We start from the raw sequence: 19,336 nt of genomic DNA, 5'->3' as shown, positions 1-19,336 counted from the left end.
TTGGGGTTGAGGAAAAACATGCAGATTACCTCTGGCTAGAAAGCAAAATAGGAAGTAAAAAGTAAATGGGTTTAAATTATAAATGCATTTCAGGGTGCATTTAGACATGTTCTAGCTTCTTGTAAGCTCTGCAGTTTAGTATTTCACTTGTAAGTAATGTTGCCTGTAAACTAATCAGTATATTTAAGAAAACTGAGGAAATAGCTTGAGTTAAAATACTGGTATCAGTAAAAAATATTTCAGCTGAAGTAGCTGTGGTGCATTTAACAAAGGTGTTTAGTGTAAAATAACCAGCTGATTTAGATATGCGTATTGCATTTGCAAGTTCAGGGCTGCTCAAAATTTTCGAAGTATATTAAGGATGAAAATTTAAGCATATGTATTACATAGAATTCAGGGACAAATTTTGATTCCTGTGTAGAATTGGAGAAGGTGAGGGGAATTAAGTCTTTCTGGTCCTTATGAGTGAATTGCCGTCTCCCTTTTTATGGAGAATCAGTCCTTTTTAATGTGATGTGAATGTATGTGTGTACATAAGTAAAATATGCCTACATCTAGTATCTGTATTGTGGCAAGAATGAGGTAATGTGAACTAGGCCTTTAGGAAGACTTTACCTAAGAGAACTTCAGTTGCAGCAAAGCTAACAGAGTTGTAATAGGGCAGATATAGATAATTAACTGTTGATTGGTGGTAAGGAGAAAGTTTCAAATCATGAAGACATGAGTTTTATTCATGAATTCAAGCAATTTTAGTTGGAGTCACATAGAAATGAAGCATAACACTGAGACAAGTCCTTCTAAGATTTTTTTTTCTGTTACTGAAACACAGCAACTTTGCTTTATAAGTGATTAAATTCCTTAGCCTAAAAAACTATCACTTTAAGAGATTACTTTGTTCTACATGCAGCAACTGTGTAATGGTGCAGAGTGGAATTGCTACACTACAGAATGGCTTAGGAGAGGAAATGAATACCAACACAACAAACTGGTGGGGCTACTTACTTAGCAAAATGTAAATATCCAAACTGGAATCTAGTCAGAGTGCTGCCTCTTCTCTTGCGATCTTTAGTGTGCACTCTAGATGTTCAAACCATCTTCTGTACCAACACTCTAGTCTTTGATTATTAAAAGTGATTTTGCTCCTCGTAGCTTGAAGGTCAACTATAAACCAGACATGCCCAGAACAGCGGGACTGAGGGAGATGCAGCAGCTGCAGTGGATGTGGAGAACAACTGAGTTGAACCTCCTACCATTTTGTGAAATCACCTAGTCTAGTGCACTTTTATTCTGCAGCATTTCTCTACATGAGCTATTCTGTAGGATAAAATATCTACTAAGAATATTAAGGAAACTGGATGTTTTGCAGACTTACTGAATATGGTTTTATTTTACAAAATTCAGATATCCTTGGCTTAATTATCCCTTTAAAAAAATCAAAGATTTACAAACCTTCAGAACACGTTCTGTCAACATTAGAACATAAAGTATACAAAATAAACTTACTATAAGACAAGTTGACAAATGAAATGGTAAATTGGTCTATTTAATGTATCTGAATGTACCTAGTCTTTCTTTAATCATTATTCCATTCCGAAAAGGAATTAGTATGTGCATTTGTTTTGGTTGGAGAAAACAAAATTCTAATCTAAACCTTGAACACGATCTCTAAAGATGCCCAAGGGCTAAGAGTAAGGAGTTTGTCCATCTTTTTATTGTATTTTAAACAGTTTAAATTTTAAGCCATTTGTAGAAACTGCAGTGAGTTTTTGCAGCTATAGAAATCACAATCAGCTATCCATGCCAAACGGAGCTTTAGGTCTTAACTTCAGTACATTATAATTCTAATAATCCCAAATTATAGCCTTAGCAAATGTTCCCAGTCACTTGGTAGTACAGTAAGACGCAGTATGACTGAAACCTATTGAAAAAAATTAGAACTAAATCTTGTATTAGTTTACATACAAAATGTAGTATGTCCTTTCTAGAAACAATTTCATATCCATAAAACACTCATTCAGTGAGAGACCAAAAGGCAAGTAGTGTAAAGTAAAAATCCAAATTAATATCAAATTTTTCTCCTGTAGAAAAAAGTACCGTATACACTTGATCATAAGCCGACCTCTTTCCCCACCCCAAGATGGCTAAGTAAAAATGGAAAATTTTTATGAGCCATTCATAAGTCGAGCCTATAATTCAGGGGCCAACAAACTTTGGCTCCCACACTATCAGGATAAGCCGCTGGCAGGCCGAGACGGTTTGTTTATCCTAAATAAATAAAGTGTCCTGGCATGCCAGCTGCTTGCCCTGACAGGGCGGGACAGCAACTGGTGGGGAAATTTTTTTGGGGGGGAAGCTGGGGGTCAGGGGAGTAACCCCTGTGACCACCCCCCACCTGACCCCACCCTAGCCCAGGACCCCTACACCCCATCCCATCCCTTCCCACCTTATCTGGGGAGCGCCAGGGGATGTTGTCTCTGGCCCAGCCGCAGCCTGCTCCGGGAGGCCAGACCGGGCAGCGTGGCCACAGCCTGCCAGCCCTGGAGCTGCAGCTGCTTCGGAGGCTGGGGGGAGGGCCTGAAGCAGAGAGATTCTGGCCCCGCCTCTTCCCTTGTGGCTGTGCTGCCTCTCCTTGCTCCCTCTGTTGTGGGGGAGGGGCTGTCCCCCACCTCTCCCTCTCTATACCCATTCATAAGCCGACCTCCTTCTCTGATGCTTTCCTTTTTTACTAAAAAAAATTTGGCTTATGAATGGGTATATATGGTAATAGTCTTTCACATTTTAATATAAAAACATTACTAGTACTAATGCTGTATCAAAGATGCGCTGCTGTGCACAGGCACATAAGCATTCCACTCTATCAAGACCAGTTTACCTCTTTACCCGGATATGAAAAATCCATGGGTAAATACAAGTACCACAAAATTAGTCTATACAGAATATGGAGATAATTCAATCTATCAGACAACCTCTAAAACTAGGTCCTTGCTGCCTTTCTGCAACAGCTCTAAGGGAAGAAAGGTCCAGTTAAGTCACCTGGTCAAAACTTAACATTTTCTTCAAGAAACTTCAGATGGCGAGCCTTTACACTGTAATTTGTGTACTTCTCTCTCATGTGCTCCCGTAAGTGCAACTATTAAGCATAAAAGAAATAGTCAGCTGTTTTTTAATCAGAGACATGAATGCTGCTACTTGATAGACTTACATTGAAGATACCAAAGCACCTTTAAATAAAAATGTCACATGAAAAGTTTGACCAATCAAAAGGGGGAGCTGCTAACATTTAAACACAATCATAGTGTTGGCTCAGATAAAGAGCATATTCCAAAGTGCCATAGTTTGAAAGGAATTCCAGAATTAAAAGGTGTGAAATTTAAAACAACTGGAATTTTTGATTAAACTTGTCTGTATAATAATTTGTAGCCAAGGTCTACATTAAATAGGAAGATGAAAAAATGGTTACTCACCTTCTCGTAACTGTTGTTCATGTCCATTCCACTCAGGGGTGTGTGTGCGCCGCATGCCCGCTGGCTGGAAAATTTTTCCCTTAGTGTCCGTAGAGTCGGCCTGGGCGCCCCTGGAATCATGCCTTCATGGCGCCCAATATAGGGCTCTGCAGTCCTGCCACGCCCTTAGTTCCTTCTTGCTGGCTACTCTGACAGAGGGATAGGAGGGTGGGTATTGGAATTGACATGAACACCACATCTCGAAGAACAGTTATGAGAAGGTGAGTAACCATTTTTTCTTCTTTGAGTGCTTGTTCATGTCCATTCCAATCAGGTGACTCACAACCCTAAGTTCAGAAGGTGGGGTCAGTGTCTTCCACTGACTGGAGCACTGCTCGTCCGAAGGCCGCATCTTCTCTGGCCTTGTGGGTAATCGCATCATGTGTGGGGAAAGTGTGTATGGAGGACCACGTTGTTGCTCTGCAGATTTCCTGGGTGGGAACCTGCGCCAGGAATGCTACTGAGGAGGCCTAAGCCCTGATGGAGTGCGTGGTGACTGAAGGAGCGGGCACATTTGCCAAGTTGTAGCACTCCCAAAAGCATGACATGATCCATGATGAGATATGTTGAGAGGAGACAAAGACCTTTCATTCTGTCCGCCACCGCCACGAATAACTGGATGGACCTTCGGAATGATTTCATTCTCTCGATGTAGAAGGCTAGCGCTCTGCGGACAGCCAATGAGTGAAGCCTTAGCTCCCTGGCACTGGAGTGTGGCTTAGGGTAGAATACAGGGAGGAAAATGTCCTGGCTGATGTAAAATTGGGAAAGCTCGGTGAGGCCCGAGTTGAACCTTGTCCTCAGGGAATACAGTGTAAGGGGGTTCTGATGTTAGGGCCCTGAGCTCAGACACCCTCCTAGCTGAGGTTATCGCTACCAGAAATGCCACCTTGTATGAGAGAGAGAGCAGGGAGCATATCGCCCAGGGCTCAAATGGTGATCCTGTAAGCCTGGAAAGGACCAGATTGAGGTCCCAAGCCGGGACAGGCTGCCAGACCTGCGGGTTTAGCCTATCGAGACATTTAAGGAAACAGCTGACCATCGGATTTGCAAAGACTGAACAGCCCTCTGTGCCTGGGTGGAAGGTGGAGATGGCGGCCAAGTGAACCCTTATTGACCACATGGACAGCCCCTGCTGAAGATAATCCAATATAAGCGGCACCGAGGCGAGCGTTGGGGACGGAAGGTGCTGCTCTGACCAGACTGAAAAATCTCATCCACTTGGCAAGGTAGGCAGCTCCTATGGAAGATTTTCTGCTGCCAAGAAGAACTTGTCTGACTTGATCAGAGCAGGAGAGCGCCACTGCGTTCAGCCATGGAGCTTCCACTCTGTGAGGTGGTGCGACTCAAGGTTTGGATGTTGGAGGTATTATTAGGTCTGGGAAGAGTGGCAGGGTGACCAGGGTTTCCATGGACATTTCCAGGAGTGATGAGTACCAGTGCTGGCAGGTCCAGGCTGGAGCTATCAATATCACCAAAGCTCAGTCCCTGCGAATCTTAAGGAGCACCTTGTGAAAGAGAGGTAAAGGTGGGAACGCGTCCGTGATGGAGCCCGGACTGTGACTCCGGAAGGAGCAGAATCGCTGACACTTCCTGTTGCATTGCGCAGGGAACAAGGTCTATTTGGGGAAAGCCCCACCAACGGAAAATTGATTTCATGTCCAGGCAAAGGGACCACTCGTGGCTGTGAAACAACCTGCTGAGATGGTCTACCAGCTCATTCTGTATTCCAGGGAGGTACGATACTTGCAGGTGTATTGAGTGCTCTACACAGAAGTCCCACAGCAGGAGGGCTTCTCCTGGCACAGGGGAGAGGTGCGTGCACCCCCCTGTTTGTTGATATAAAACACTGCCGTGGTGTTGTCTGTCAGGACTGATACACATCTCCCTGCTAAGTGGGGTCTGAAAGTCTGCCATGGCAGGCACACTGCTCTCTGACATTGATGTGGAGAGCGAGATCTGCCTGAGACCAAATGCCTTGTGTTCTGAGATCTCCCATATGTGCCCCCCAGCCCAAGTCTGACACATCTGTCACACCGAGAGTGATGGCTGAGGGATGGTGAAGGGGACCCCTGCACCTACTACCTGTGGGTCGAGCCACCACAGGAGGGAGTCGAGTACCAGGCAAGGCAGGGTTATAATCCTGTCCGGACTGGCCGATACGCTGACGCCAGCCACTACTGAAGTGGTCGAAGTCTGAGTCTGGCATGCTGTACTACGTAGGTACAAGCCAGCATGTGTCCCAGAAGTGTCAGGCAATTCCTTGCTCTAGTGATGGGGAACTGCCTGAGACCCCATATGATGTCGTCCAGGGACCAAAACCTGGCTTCTGGGAGGTATGCCATGGCTTGTGTCGAGTCCAGCACTGCCCCTATAAACTATCCTCTGAACAGGGGACAGCGTTGATTTCCCTTCGTTTAGGAGGAGACCCAGTTCATCAAATGTCATTCTTATGAAGCTGACCTGTGCCTCCACTTGAGACCTGGAGTGGCCCTTGATCAGCCAGTCATCGAGGTGCAGGAACACCTGTACCTTCCGCTTGCACAGGAATGCCGCCACAACTGCCATGCACTTGGCGAACGCTCAAGGAGCAACTGACAGGCCAAAAGGAAGGACTGTGAAATGATAGTGGTTGTTGTTCACCACAAACCTGAGGTATTTTTCGTGGGACGGAATTATTGCTATGTGAAAGTATGCGTCCTTCAAGTAGGGGACGGTATACCAGTCTCCTGGATCCAATTAGGGGATAACGGGGGCCAAAGAGACCATGCGGAACTTGAGCTTCTTCTGGAACTTGTTGAGTTCTCTCAGGTCTAGGATGGGCTTTCGGTATTAGGAAATACCGGGAGTAGAAACCCTTGCCCCTTTGCTCCTGAGGAACCTCTTCCACTGCCCCTAGAGAGAGGAGCAAGTGCATCTCCTGAATAAGGATTTGCTCGTGAGAGCGGTCCCTGAAGGAGGACAGGAAAGGGGGTTGGAAGGGCACAGAATTAGATGGAGTATCCTCTCTCTACCGTGCAGAGTACCCAGCAGTCCGAAGTGATACGTTACCATGCCCGGTAGAAAGGGGATAGTTGGGATGAAAAGGTAAGTCGGGGTAGATCCAGTTCTTGTACTGGTGCACTGTCCTTGACCACACCCTCAAAAGGCTGGTCTGGTGCTGGGAGGTGGGTTGGGCTGGGCTGGCCAGAGCCCTAGCTGGAGGATGGGTGCTGTCTTCTCCTGCCGCTCCTATTCCTCCTCCGAGGAGCATCCTGCTGATTCTGTGATTGGTAGAACCATGAGGGAAGCTGCGACTGGAAGTGCCTGCGCTGAGTGGTGTGAGTATGGAGGCCCAAGGAGCTGAAGGTGGTCCTTGAGTCCTTTAGACTGGAGTCTTTCATCCGTTTTATCGGAAAATAGGGCCGAACCCTCAAAGGGGAGGTCCTGGAAGGTTTGTTGGACCTCATAGGGGAGACCAGAGACCTGCAACCAGGGACTCCTCCTCATTGCAACCCCTGTGGCCACTGAGCAGGAGGCTGCATCTGCCGCGTCCAATGCGGCCTGTAGAGAAGCTTGGGAAATCAGTTTTCCTTCCACCACCAGTGCCGAGAACTCTGCACAAGAGTCCTGCAGCAGCAGCTCAGCAAAAACTTGGCTATTGCGCCGCAGGTGTTCTGCAAGTATCTGCTAACGATGACCTGCTGTTTGATATGCGGGACAGTAGAGTGGACCTTCCTCCCAAAAAGGTCTAGTTTTTTAGCGTCCCTATTTTTAGGGGAGGGGCCTTGGTAGCCCTGGCGCTCACGCTGGTTCACTGCATCAACCACCAGGGAATAGGCAAGTGCGTGGGTATATAGGTGCTCATATCCCTTTGAAGGGACAAAGTACCGCCTCTCATTTCTCTTGGCCGTAGGGGACAGAGATGCAGGGGTCTGCCACAAGGTCTTTGTGGTCTCAGTAATAGTCTTTATTAATGACAAGGCAATATGAGAGGGCCCGGAGGAGGCGAGGATGTCGACCATCAGGTCAGCGTCTTCTACCACCTCCTCTGCCTGGATGCCTAGGTTCTGGGCCACCTGTCGCAGAAGATGTTGCAGGACCCTGTTGTCCTCCAAGGCCGGGGCCATCTATGTCCCCACCATGGTTTCGTCTGGGGAGGATGAGGAGGAAAGTCCTGGCAATGGGCCCTGCTCACTCCCCTCAGCACCCAGGGAGTCACGCGGCACCTGGTACTGCTATGCTGCCAGGTCCATAGCCTGTGGTGCCGGGGCCGTTGGAACTAAGATAATCGGCACCGATGCTGGCGGTGCCGAGATTGCCGATGCCGGTGATGCCAATGTTGGAAGAGTCTGTGCTGATGCTGCAGGCAAAGGTAGAGGTGTTGGTGGTGCCTCTGCCAACGATGCTTGTGGAGGGACGCCAAAGACACCGATGCGGATCTGGACCTTGACCCTTGGATTTGTCCCTGGCTCTGACGATTCGCCCAGGGTGTCCAGAAGAGCCACTCAGCCTCCTGTACCCCGGGGGAGGAGGGTAGGAGCTGATGAGACCCTAGGAGTCGGAGGAGGCGAGGTGACGTTGCCCAAATTGGATCTCCCTGCCGCAGGCTCCTTGGGCTTGGATGGGGGAGAGCGACCCCTCCCCAGCGTTTTCTTTTTGTGGGGCACCGGGGACTGAGACCGCTGCTTGACAGAAGACTGTCCGTGGGCAGAGCCATGACTCCTTGGGGTCCTTCCTCAGGACTGGCTTGTGCACCGTCGGTGCCGGAGCACTGCGCACGGATGAGGAGGTGCTGGGTGTGGGTTCTGCTGATCCTGGGTCAGACTGCGGTCTGAGTGCTGCCTCCATTAGAAGGATCTTGAGTCTTTGATCTCGGTCCTTCAAGGTCCTAGGGCAGAACCCTTTGCAAATTCTGCACTTCTCCTTCTGGTGACTCTCCCCAAGGCACTGCAGACAGGAAGAGTGCGGGTCACTCTTAGGCATAAACTTTCCACAGTCTTCATAGAGCTTGAACCCCTGGGGACCGAGTCATACCCCAGAACCAGGGAAGCATTGTTGGGGGGAACCCCCAAAAGAAAACTTAATAGTTCATAGTTCTAGTAGCTCTTAACTGACTGATTGCTAACACTAGAAGCTATAAACATGAAAAGTGGACACTGCCCAAACACGCTTGTAAAGCAAGAGCAACAGTTTGTTCCAGCTAGTTGTCACTAGCAGCGAGAAGGAACTAAGGAGGTGGCGAGTCAGTAGGGCCCTAAATTGGGCGCCATGAGGAGCAACTCCAGGGGGTTGCTACCTACGGATGCTGCTAAGGGAAAAATCCTCCAGCTGATGTGCACGTGGCGTGCACATACCTGATTGGAATTGACATGAACAAGCACTCAAAGAAGGAGGATCAGTTTCTGCCTTTGGATACATGTTCAAATACACATGCATAACTTCCAGTGAAGGCAGAAGACAGAATTTGGCCATTCAAAGTTGAATGCATAATGAAGATATGCTAATAGATTAATGTCAAAGTAGTCAAATCTCTTGTACCTTTTCCAATTGGAAGTAAAGGGTATATGGCATTGCTATCAACTTCCAAGTAGGATCAAAGAATTCAAGGCTGCTCCCCTTCTTACATTCTGAATCAATTACATTGTATAACATGGTAATTTGTGTAGTCAATATACATGAGTATGATACTGATTCTGCAAACAATTAAGCATGTGCTTAAGTCTTTGCAGGATCAGAGCCTATATCATTACATCAGATCAGTTTCTCAAGATATAAAAATAAAAACAATGCTCATTTAACCTTTGTGTGGAAGAAAAAAGAAGCAAATACAATTGATTACAATATGTAGGAAAGACACTCACCTCTCTCTTCAGTTCATCATCTTCCTCCATGATGTCATACACTTTCTCTAGAAGTTTCACTCCCAGCCCTTGCACCACATCAGACCTCAGAATTTCAACCATTCTACTGATCTTTTCAGGACCAGATAAAACATCTAAAAAAATAATAAAATTAACTATTTTTGCACTGACAATATTAACAGTCACCTTATATGTACTAGAAGTACTTAGAGTGGTTGGTACCAGCAAAAGCCTGGAAGGTGGTTTAGGATTGTGGAATAGGCACCTCAACTGTATGTCTCTGGTCAGCAGAAATACAATTAAATAGGTCAGTCATCTGAAGGTGACTACTGGGTCTCTATGCAGGTGCAAGGTTCATACAGATTCAGTTTGCAAAATCAGGTCTTAGAGGGCTCAGGGTGTCAGACTCAGACAGACATCACTGTATGAGTGTATAATCATGTCTGGAAGGTTCTTTGTAATCATAATGGTAGAAATAATTTTTTAAAAATTAAGTTGATGTTCTGAAAAACACTTGTGTGGCAAAAGGTGGATTCTACAACAAGTTTCACAGCCATACAATGTAGAGAACCCTGATATAGAGGTAAAAAAACACTTCAATCATTTTACATTTGAAAAAAAAATGAATGTAAAAGTTCGTAAGTATTGTATTTATATATAGGACAGAATTAGCACGGGCAGCAGTACAGTCTTCCAGCAGTGTGCCTCATTGACCTTTCACGCCTTCATTTCTCTGCTTAAACTGCAAACAAGGGATCCCACTTATGAATGTAGTTTTATGATAATGGAAGGTCTACACTAGGAACAAAACAGATAGTGTCAAAGCTTTAATTTTGGATGATTTCAGTGTCCAAAGTAATATGGCTCCCACGACTGACATAGGCTGGATTTAAGCCAATGATTCAAGGTTGAAAGACATAACCTATTAGCACCCTAAATCCCCTTTCTGCAATAACATGTGAAAGAAAAGGACTTGATAAACCAGAAGAGATTGCAATTTAAGAAAAATTAAATTGGGGGGGAGGGATAGCTCAGTGGTTTGAGCATTGGCCTGCTAAACCCAGGGTTGTGAGTTCAATCCTTCAGGGGGCCATTTAGGGATCTGGGACAAAAATTGGGGATTGGTCCTGCTTTGAGCAGGGGATTGGACTAGATGACCTCCTGAGGTCCCTTCCAACCCTGATATTCTATGATTCTATGAAAATTTAAGCCACTGTACCAGCACCTTCAAATTGGTTATAGATTTCCAGTACCAGTAACAGCAGCTGTAAAATACCTGAGCAGATCACCATACTATTATAAATTTTAAAGTGCAGCTATGTGAGAAAAACTGACCATGTAAAAAGGCACTTCACTGACCAAAATTTGCTCCCTGTACATTCACAGAGTCATGTCCACTGACTATAGAGACAAAAGCTTTCAGTACATTTTACTCCTGTTATCTTTGCAGAACCGCCATAACTATGGGAGAGTTATCTTGAATCAATTCTGCTTTCTCAATCACCAGAAGAGAAGTAACTAGAATCCTTGTTACTTACAACACATGAGCCAGGAAGAACAGTTTGAGACTTTCAGATTCCAAGCCGATTTTTTTTCCGTCCATCTTGTGACTTGCAAACTGAGCTCGAGCTCTGGGACTCTGCAAGGGGCGGGGTAGGGTGGGGGGGTGCAATGATCCCAGAATCTGGGGTCCAGTCCAGGCCAGAATATCTACACTGCAATTTTTAGCCCTGCAAAACTACCCTGGGTCAGCTGACCTGGGCCAACCACAGCCATATCACAGGTGTTTTATTCCAGTGCACAGGTACTCTGAAAGTCAAAAACAAACCTTAAGATGCCATTTTTAGAGTAGCATTTCAGAATATGACCACTCTTGTGAAGGCCGAATTTCAAACGATGATTTACTTGCATTTATCATTGCAAAATTAGAGAACCACTTGCAGCTGCAAAATAAGGCCCAGTAAGGTTCCCTCCCCACTCTGAACTCTAGGGTACAGATGTGGGGACCCGCATCAAAGACCCCTAAGCTTATTTCTACCAGCTTAGGTTAAAAACTTCGCCAAGGCACAAATCCTTCCTTGTCCTTGGATGGGTACAGCTGCCACCACCAAGTGAGTTAGACAAAGATTCAGGAAAAGGACCACTTGGAATTCCTATTCCCCCAAAATACCCCCTCCCCTCCCCCCAAGCCCTACACTCCCTTCCTAGGAAGGCTTGAGAATAATATACCAACCAAATAGCTAAACTAGATTCTTAAAAAACAGAACTTTTATAATAAAGAAAAAAAAGTAAAAGAAGCACCTCTGTAAAATCAGGATGGAAGGTAACTTTACAGGGTAATCAGACTCAAAACACAAAGGATTCCCCTCTCAGCAAAACTTTAAAGTTACAAAAAACAGGGATAAACCTCTCTCTTAGCACAGGGAAAATTCACAAGCTCAAAACAAAAGATAATCTAACGCGCCTTGCCTTATATACTTACTCTTTTTGCAATATTGAGACTCGTTTTAGGATGATTTTAGGAGAAAGTCTTAAAACCTGATGCTTCTCTGCTTCCCCAGAGAACACACCAACAAAGTCCCCGCCTCCCAGATTTGAAAGTATCTTCTTTCCCCGTTGGTCCTTTTGGTCAGGTGCCAACCAGATTATTTCTTACCCCGTACAGGTAAGGCGGAATTCTAGGCTACCCTTAGCTGTATGGTTATGACAGGCCCCAATTCTGTGATGGGATTTCTGCAAGCGACTCCTGCATCTGCACAAAGCCCCAGGTTTTTAAGATGCTGAGTTGAGTCCCATTTAAAGATTAAGCCTTAAAGGTGATCTGCAAAGCTTTACAGCAACTAAATTATTTGGAAGTTTTAAAGTTGTATTTTAAGACATTGAAATCTACAATTTTAGATCTTAAATGGTTATTTAAAACCTTCATAGTGTGGGTCACATATTGATAGATTACCTCATGAACCACCTTCTCTTTTATTCACAATTACATGGAGCACCTCCCCTCCAACTGTCAAGCAAATAACATCCCTGTAGCAACTACAGCAATTACTTAAATGGAAAAGGGATATTAAAAATGTAATTAATTTTTAGCTGCTTTCATGTGTAACAGAAGGAAGGAGAACAGCCGCATCTGACCAGCCAGCTTCCTGTGCACCGCCAGCAAGTGCTCTTCAAACCACTGGTGGTCCATAGACCACAGTTTATAACCACTATTTTAAAGCATTAACAGAGCTACAGACCTGAAGGAAATTCTTCAAATTTGAATTTCTCTGGTTCATTAGATACTTTTCCATGTAGGATGAGAGTGTCTCTGTATTTCCTATGAAGCTTGAACTCTGATGCAGGGGTTAGGATTGAAGGGTGTTCACAGTTCTCTTTAGAATCCATTTTCAGTGTCTGAGTCATTAGCTGTACCAAATCATTCATTTCATTTGTATTGCTTTTTCTAGAAAAGGGGGGGGAAAAAATCTAATTCAATGCCAATCTCCATTTTGCAGTCAATGTGGACTTTCCATAATCTTGTGATCTAAGTAGGCCTTGTTATGTAGTCTGTGTTAAATTCTTGTTGCTATGCAGATCCACTGGTTGTGGTAGTAATGCAATAAGGCATAGGAGCTTTTAGCATCATTTCATCTAACCTTTGCACTGAGCAAGTCTTAACAACAAAGTTTAAGAATCCAGCCAGCCACCAACATCTAATCTACATTAGCATTACCACCACTGGAAGTACAATGGAGGAAGATTTTAAGAAAGACGCCAAATGTAGACAAGATCCTAGATAAATACTTCAACTGAGCCCACCATGTCAGGAAAACCATGTTAACAACTTTCCAAGTAATAGTTCTCAATGCTTCCTGACACATTAGTTCCTCTCTTTGATGCTGGAAAATCAATTTCCTGGAAAGCATTCATGACAGCACTTGGAGGCACAGCAGCCACACACAAAGAAGTTAAACACAGTAGATAAAGAAGTGTATGTCACAAAAGAGCAACAAACAAAAGGTATCTGATTCTTTTACTGTGTAGCTCTTCATAACCCCACTATGCATCATCCTTAGAAACACATTTCTACATACAGTTTTCCACACCAAGTTACAGCACAATAAGGTACTTATTTGCAGTTTCAGTGACTACTGAATGTCTGTATGCAAGTAAGAAAACACTTACCCTTCCTTGGAATCTCCATCTGACTTATCTGTGGAGCTTGTGGAAGAGCTTAGCTCATCATCAGACAGACAACGGATTATTTTTTTTTCCTGTTATAGATAAAAAATTTTTTTTTGTAGAATTAGGCATTTTATTGAATCAGTAGTTTGTACTATAAGCACTGATTCTTTGAAGTATGTGACAAAATAAGCTTCAACAAGAACATTTTTACAATTTAACTTTATAAGTAAATACAAGGGACTTTTAAGCATTAAGTCCAAGAGTCAAAACAAGCTAGTTAAAGCACATACACCATCATATACTCATTTAACTAGCATTAAATCTCACCTGTTCTGTTTCAACCTACACTGAATGCTTTGCCAAGTGTGCTACAGAGTCGGACAATTTGTGCTATGTTTAGTCTGGGACCATGTGTAATTCCACTGGCAAGTTCATGATAGAAAGGTAAAGCAGGTGTCATTTGATTTTTAAAAATCTACAGAATCATAATTTCAGTGGTGTCACCCCCTGTGGCATGGTGGGGAGGATTCACCCCCTCCCACCCCACTGTCTCCCAGCCACAGGTCCTCCAGTTGGTAGAAATTTTGATAGTACACTGTTGTTGGAAATTGGTCGAGCTGGGTATTATTCAAAATCCCTTTCTCCCACTAATACAATGGTACCAAACACGACAAACCTAGAACAATTATGCAGATACATATTAGAGAAAATATTTAAAATCAACATTTTAAAAATTATACTTTACGACAGGCATATCAAACATCCAGCCCTCACAAAGTTAAACTGTGGCCCTTGACTGGCTACTGTGTTACCAATTAATGCTCAGAACATGATACCCCCTATTAATTTTTTAAAATGTTAGATTACTATAAATGGAAGGAGTGCTTCAAGTTGACTTGCTATCATTGGCAAAAAAAGGGGGTTTACTCGTATTGATCATCAGCTTTGTTTTTTATGCCAGAATAGTTGTAATGAGGCATTGTTTAAGATGTCAGCGTTCAGCTAGAAATTACTGGAATCCATCCATGAATGGTATGCATATAGTTAAGTATCATTAATTACAATCCCAAAGTAATTATTACAAAATCCTTGTTTCTACTTTGGTCTTGATCATTTTTAGGCATCAATGGGGAGGCAAAGGGTACCAACTAGCAGCTGAATCTTTGGAGAATAACACCATGGAGGATGCAGTTAAACGCTTGGTGGTGTTGCCAGTTCCCTTCTGTGCACTTAGTTCAGATGAAGGCCGAGGACACGAAAATAGAACACAGAAAGTCCTGAGGGGGAGAGAGCGGGGGAGAAAGGTAGATGGAGGTCATAAGACAGCATCCAAATGCTCTTTCCTGGATTTTCCTGACAACTCCAGAACATTTAAGCATGGCTGGGATGGACTTCCCCAGAAACAACCAAGCTCCATCTAAACTCATTAGGTGCTGTTATATGCCAAGAAGGGACAATTTTAAAGCTACAGGATGAGCTTATGGCAATCCATTTGCATATGACAGACCAGAGCTCATTAATATCATGACTAAAATCAGTCTTCAGTGATGAGATAGCTAAAGATGTCAGTCCAATGGATACTTTGGGTCATGACTTTTATAAAGCCTTCAAAAATAGCCAAAGAATTACCCAAGGCTCCATTAATCTATGGGCTCCAATCAAGAAGAACAGACTAAAGCTGTGCTCAAATGCAAAGAAGAGAGGCAGAGTGAAGACGGCAGAGACTATTCCAGAGCTAACCACAGGGTCATTGTTCGCTCATCTCCTGGTTATGTCCAGATCTCAGCATATTGTTGATTTACATGAGTGTTTGGGAAAGTACTCTAAAAGTACAATCGATGTTTGAATGTGACGGAACAATGCATGTATGTCAGGTGAAAAGCAAAGTAATGCACATCTTGCATAGTCTTCCTAAAACAGGACCTACGGACAATATGACGACCAGCACCTTATGTCAGCAGACCCCTTTCAGGATAACAATCATAGATGGAATGGCTGAGGTACAAACTCTTGAAAAACCAGAAACTTAACACTTGCTGAGATTTGGCTGAACGCTTCATTATGAGACCAAAGAGTAAATATTAGACCTATGATGAAGTCCACCTTGTGTTTGACATATACACAGAGGAATCAATTAAAAACATTACCAGAAAGAAGTGGCTCCATGGCACTGCACCCATCCAATACCACAGTGGCTCTCAAACTGTGGGTAGGGACCCCAAAGTGGGTCGCGACTCCATTTTAATGGGGTCACCAGAGCTGTCTTAGACTTGCTAGGGCCAAAGCCCAAGCCCGAGGGCTTCAGCCCTGTGCAGCAGGGCTCAGGTTACAGGCCTCCTGCCTGGGGCTGAAGCCCTTGGGCTTTGGCCACGCCGGCCGGGGAAGGTGGGGCTTTGGCTTTGCCCGCCCACCCCCCTGGGTGGCGGGACTTGGGCAGGCTCAGGCTTCAATCCCCCCCTGCTGGGGTGCTGTCATAATTTTTGTTGTCAGAAGGGGGTCACGGTGCAAGAAGTTTGAGAACCCCTGCGATACAAAAATCATTGACTCCATGAACATCGCCAATGTCATAATGAAGAAGCTACTGTCTCATACTCACATGAAGTATAGGTTAACCATGTACCCTGCAGAAAGAACACTCATGCGAAGAACTGCTGAAAGACTTTCATCATCATATGGTATAATGAAGCTGCTGCCTCACACTGTTCAGTGGAGTTTCTTCTTAGTTACCATAAGGAAGCTAACACTAAAATTATCTTGCATACCATCAATGCCACGGGGAGAGGTGCTACTGAAATGTGCATTTTGGCATTAGAACAGATGTCCCAGTGCTCTTCGAGAGACACTACCCAAAACTTCCTCAAAATTCTGCTGGGGAACAGAATTGTTTTATATCCCTCAGAGATGTGTTCCTATCACTTGGACCATGAAAAGCCACGGCACAGCAAGATTTCCATGTCCTTTCAGGATATGACACTACCAGATTTGGTTCAGCCTCCAAAGACTCTCTCCTCACTCTGAAGGTCCTTGGAATGGCTGATAGTCACTGATGAGGTCATATATGCACTGGAGACATTCACATGCCAAGTTTACCATTTGAAGACCAAACATTATGACACTTTCAGAGCTACATTGGTGGCTGTTTTCCAAGAAACAGACAGAGAAAAAATGCCATTGACATGGTGTGCATTTATGTCTCCTACCAAAAGGGCAAATTATCAAGCAATGGAGTGGTTCCAAGATGTTCAAGCACACCCAAGATGTTCAAGCACACCTACATTCCCCTGTTGGGCATGGATGAATCTTGGAAGATGGACTGATCACAGCAGTTCTGTGAAATACCATGTGATCCTGAATCATTCAGCTAATCAAATGCTTGTGTGCAAAAACCAGATGCTCACCACCCTGCAAATGTTTGGCCAGCAGCCTGCCTTGTACAGAGATGTGCCAATGTGGCACAGAAGACAGTCAGCGTGACAGTGGGTCATTGGTGCCCTAGACAGAGAGGACACCGATGACGATGACTTCAATGAATAGATGTTTTCAGTCCTACATGTCAAGGCTAACTTCCCTAGGATCAACAAAGGTCAATGTCTTTTTAATTAAGCAATGCATCCCTGTGTTAAAGTATAATTTTAAAAAAGTTGATTTTTAAATATTTTCTCAAATATATATCTACTTAATTGTTCTAGGTTTGTCATGCTTGTTACCACTGTGTTTGTGGGAGAAAGGGCTTTTGAATGATATCCAACTCAACCCACTTCCAATGACACTATACTATCAACATTTCCACCCACCACAGAACCTGGACCAGGAAGCCGGCAGAGGCAGTAGAGAGTACCTCTGCCATAGTGCAAAGGGTGACACCACTGAAATTGACTTTGTAGATTTTTACTAATCAAATGACACCTCCAGTCACAATAAAAATTGCCCCACCCGGTCCTCTGGGTAAGCACCAGCATTGTATATTGCTAACCGCCTTTATGTGCATTGGAAAGTATCTTGGGAAGGGTTGAAGGTGTGACTGTGGAGTAAAAAATTCCTTTGCAGGTTACAAAGGCCAAAGAGGGAGAAAGGGAGAAAGAAACAGGATAACTCGATGATCCAGCCAGGCCTGAAGATAAGGAACAAAACTGCCACCCAAGGCCAGCACACACAAACAAGCTCTCTGCTGCCAAACAGCCAGAAGCCTGTATCCCAGCCCCAGCCAGCCGTGAGAAAAGAGAAGTGAGCCAGACAGAACTGAAGGGGTTGCAAAACTAATAAGATTGTGAAGGCCAGTGAATGGGAACACAACAGTCTCGTGACCATGAAACCAGTGTGTTTTGGGGAAGCTAAGGAAGCCGCGGAAGGCCGGTTTGGACTGATACAAAGAGCATGGGGGATGGGGGTCCCTGGACGAAATGCCCCCAGAAGAACCCAGGGCTTAAAACCCTCCCGAGAGCTGAAGCAAGTCAGAGATTTACAGCAGACCCTAACCGACCTGTGCACAGGGCAGAACTCTCATCTACCCTTCCCCCTCTTCTTACATTACACCCAGGTTTGGCCAGCCTTGGGTTGTGCATGTGTAAGTATAAAAGTGGATTAGGGCTTGGACACTAATGCTTTCTTCCTCCCTCTGAATGACATGGGGTGCACCCAACACTCACCGCTGTTATTTGGTTAATAAAGCTTTAAACTTAAGTCACTTGTTATGCTCCTTCATCGCCTCCCTAAAAATCCTGCAGCCTCAGTCTGATCACCTGAAGCCCCAGGCAGATTGATAACATAAATCTGTCACACTCCCTTACTTCTCCATCACTAACTTGCCCAGGGAATGATATTTTTCTACATTACGCTCATTAGGTTGGTCAATTCTCAGTTAATGACTTACTAATGACTACAGTATTTTAAAGAAACATTGTTCTTAGACTACAACGTATTAGTCTTTGTAAAAATAAATTGTAAATTTATAAATACTTTAAAATCTATTTTTCTATTTACTCTTCAATGTCCCCAAAAATTTTCCATGGTGCTTCAAACCACTCTCCATTTGGCCCTCTCAAATTTTGTGTGTTCAATCCTGAGGACAGCATGCAAAAAACTGCACATCACTAGCATATAATAAATATAATTTATATGTACTAAATTGTCCTTGATTTGTGTGCACAGATGGGGTTTTTGCATGTAGATGTTATCTGCACACACAATAGCATGCAAAAAGACTGTCCCTGCAAATGGTTGGGGTGAGGAGAGTGACATGACCAAACAGAAGCCACACTATGAAACTCTGGCACTTAAGTAGGGTATGTCTACACTACGAAATTAGGTCGAATTTATAGAAGTTGATTTTTTAGAAAGCAGTTTTATATAGTCGATTGTGTGTGTCCCCACTAAGCGCATTAAGTCGGCGGAGTGCGTCCACAGTACCAAGGCTAGCGTCGACTTTCGGAGCGTTGCACTGTGGGTAGCTATCCCACAGTTCTCGCAGTCTCCGCTGCCCATTGAAATTCTGGGTTGAGCTCCCAATACCTGATGGAGCAAAAACATTGTCACGGGTGGTTTTGGGTACGTTTGTCAGTCACCCCTCCCTCCGTGAAAGCAACCGCAAACAATCGTTTCATGCCTTTTTTCCATGCGGGCGCCATACTGCTTTCAGCAGACGGTGCAGTAGGTCTGCAAACTGTTGTCATCAAACAACGGCTTCCGCTGCCACTCTGCTCTCCTGGTGCTATGAATCCACCTCGCAGGTTCTCTATATGACCGTCATCATCCACTGCTTCCGCTGCCACTCTGCTCTCCTGGTGGTCTCGCAGGTCCTCTATATGACCATTGTCATCCGCCACT

The 19,336-nt window shown here is 44.4% G+C and overlaps 1 protein-coding gene across 9 annotated transcripts in view; it reads right to left on the bottom strand.

Annotated features, from left to right (window-relative positions):
- Window positions 1–1,358: 1,358 nt before the first annotated feature.
- Window positions 1,359–19,336, bottom strand: part of NEK4 (NIMA related kinase 4) — a 41,130-nt gene continuing 23,152 nt past the window's right edge. For 6 of the 9 annotated variants that reach the window (XM_077822189.1, XM_077822187.1, XM_077822188.1 and 3 more), the window contains 4 exons: window positions 13,514–13,602; window positions 12,586–12,791; window positions 9,347–9,480; window positions 1,359–3,130 (listed from right to left, as the gene is read on the bottom strand). In XM_077822189.1, coding sequence (XP_077678315.1) covers window positions 3,038–3,130; window positions 9,347–9,480; window positions 12,586–12,791; window positions 13,514–13,602 — 522 coding nt within the window. In that variant the 3' untranslated portion in view covers window positions 1,359–3,037. The other 3 variants (XM_077822183.1, XM_077822186.1, XR_013346679.1) reach the window with 3 other exon arrangements.

Source organism: Eretmochelys imbricata, chromosome 7 (assembly GCF_965152235.1).
Source record: "Eretmochelys imbricata isolate rEreImb1 chromosome 7, rEreImb1.hap1, whole genome shotgun sequence".
Classification (NCBI taxonomy): domain Eukaryota; kingdom Metazoa; phylum Chordata; order Testudines; family Cheloniidae; genus Eretmochelys; species Eretmochelys imbricata.
This window is presented reverse-complemented; position numbering and strand designations above follow the sequence as displayed.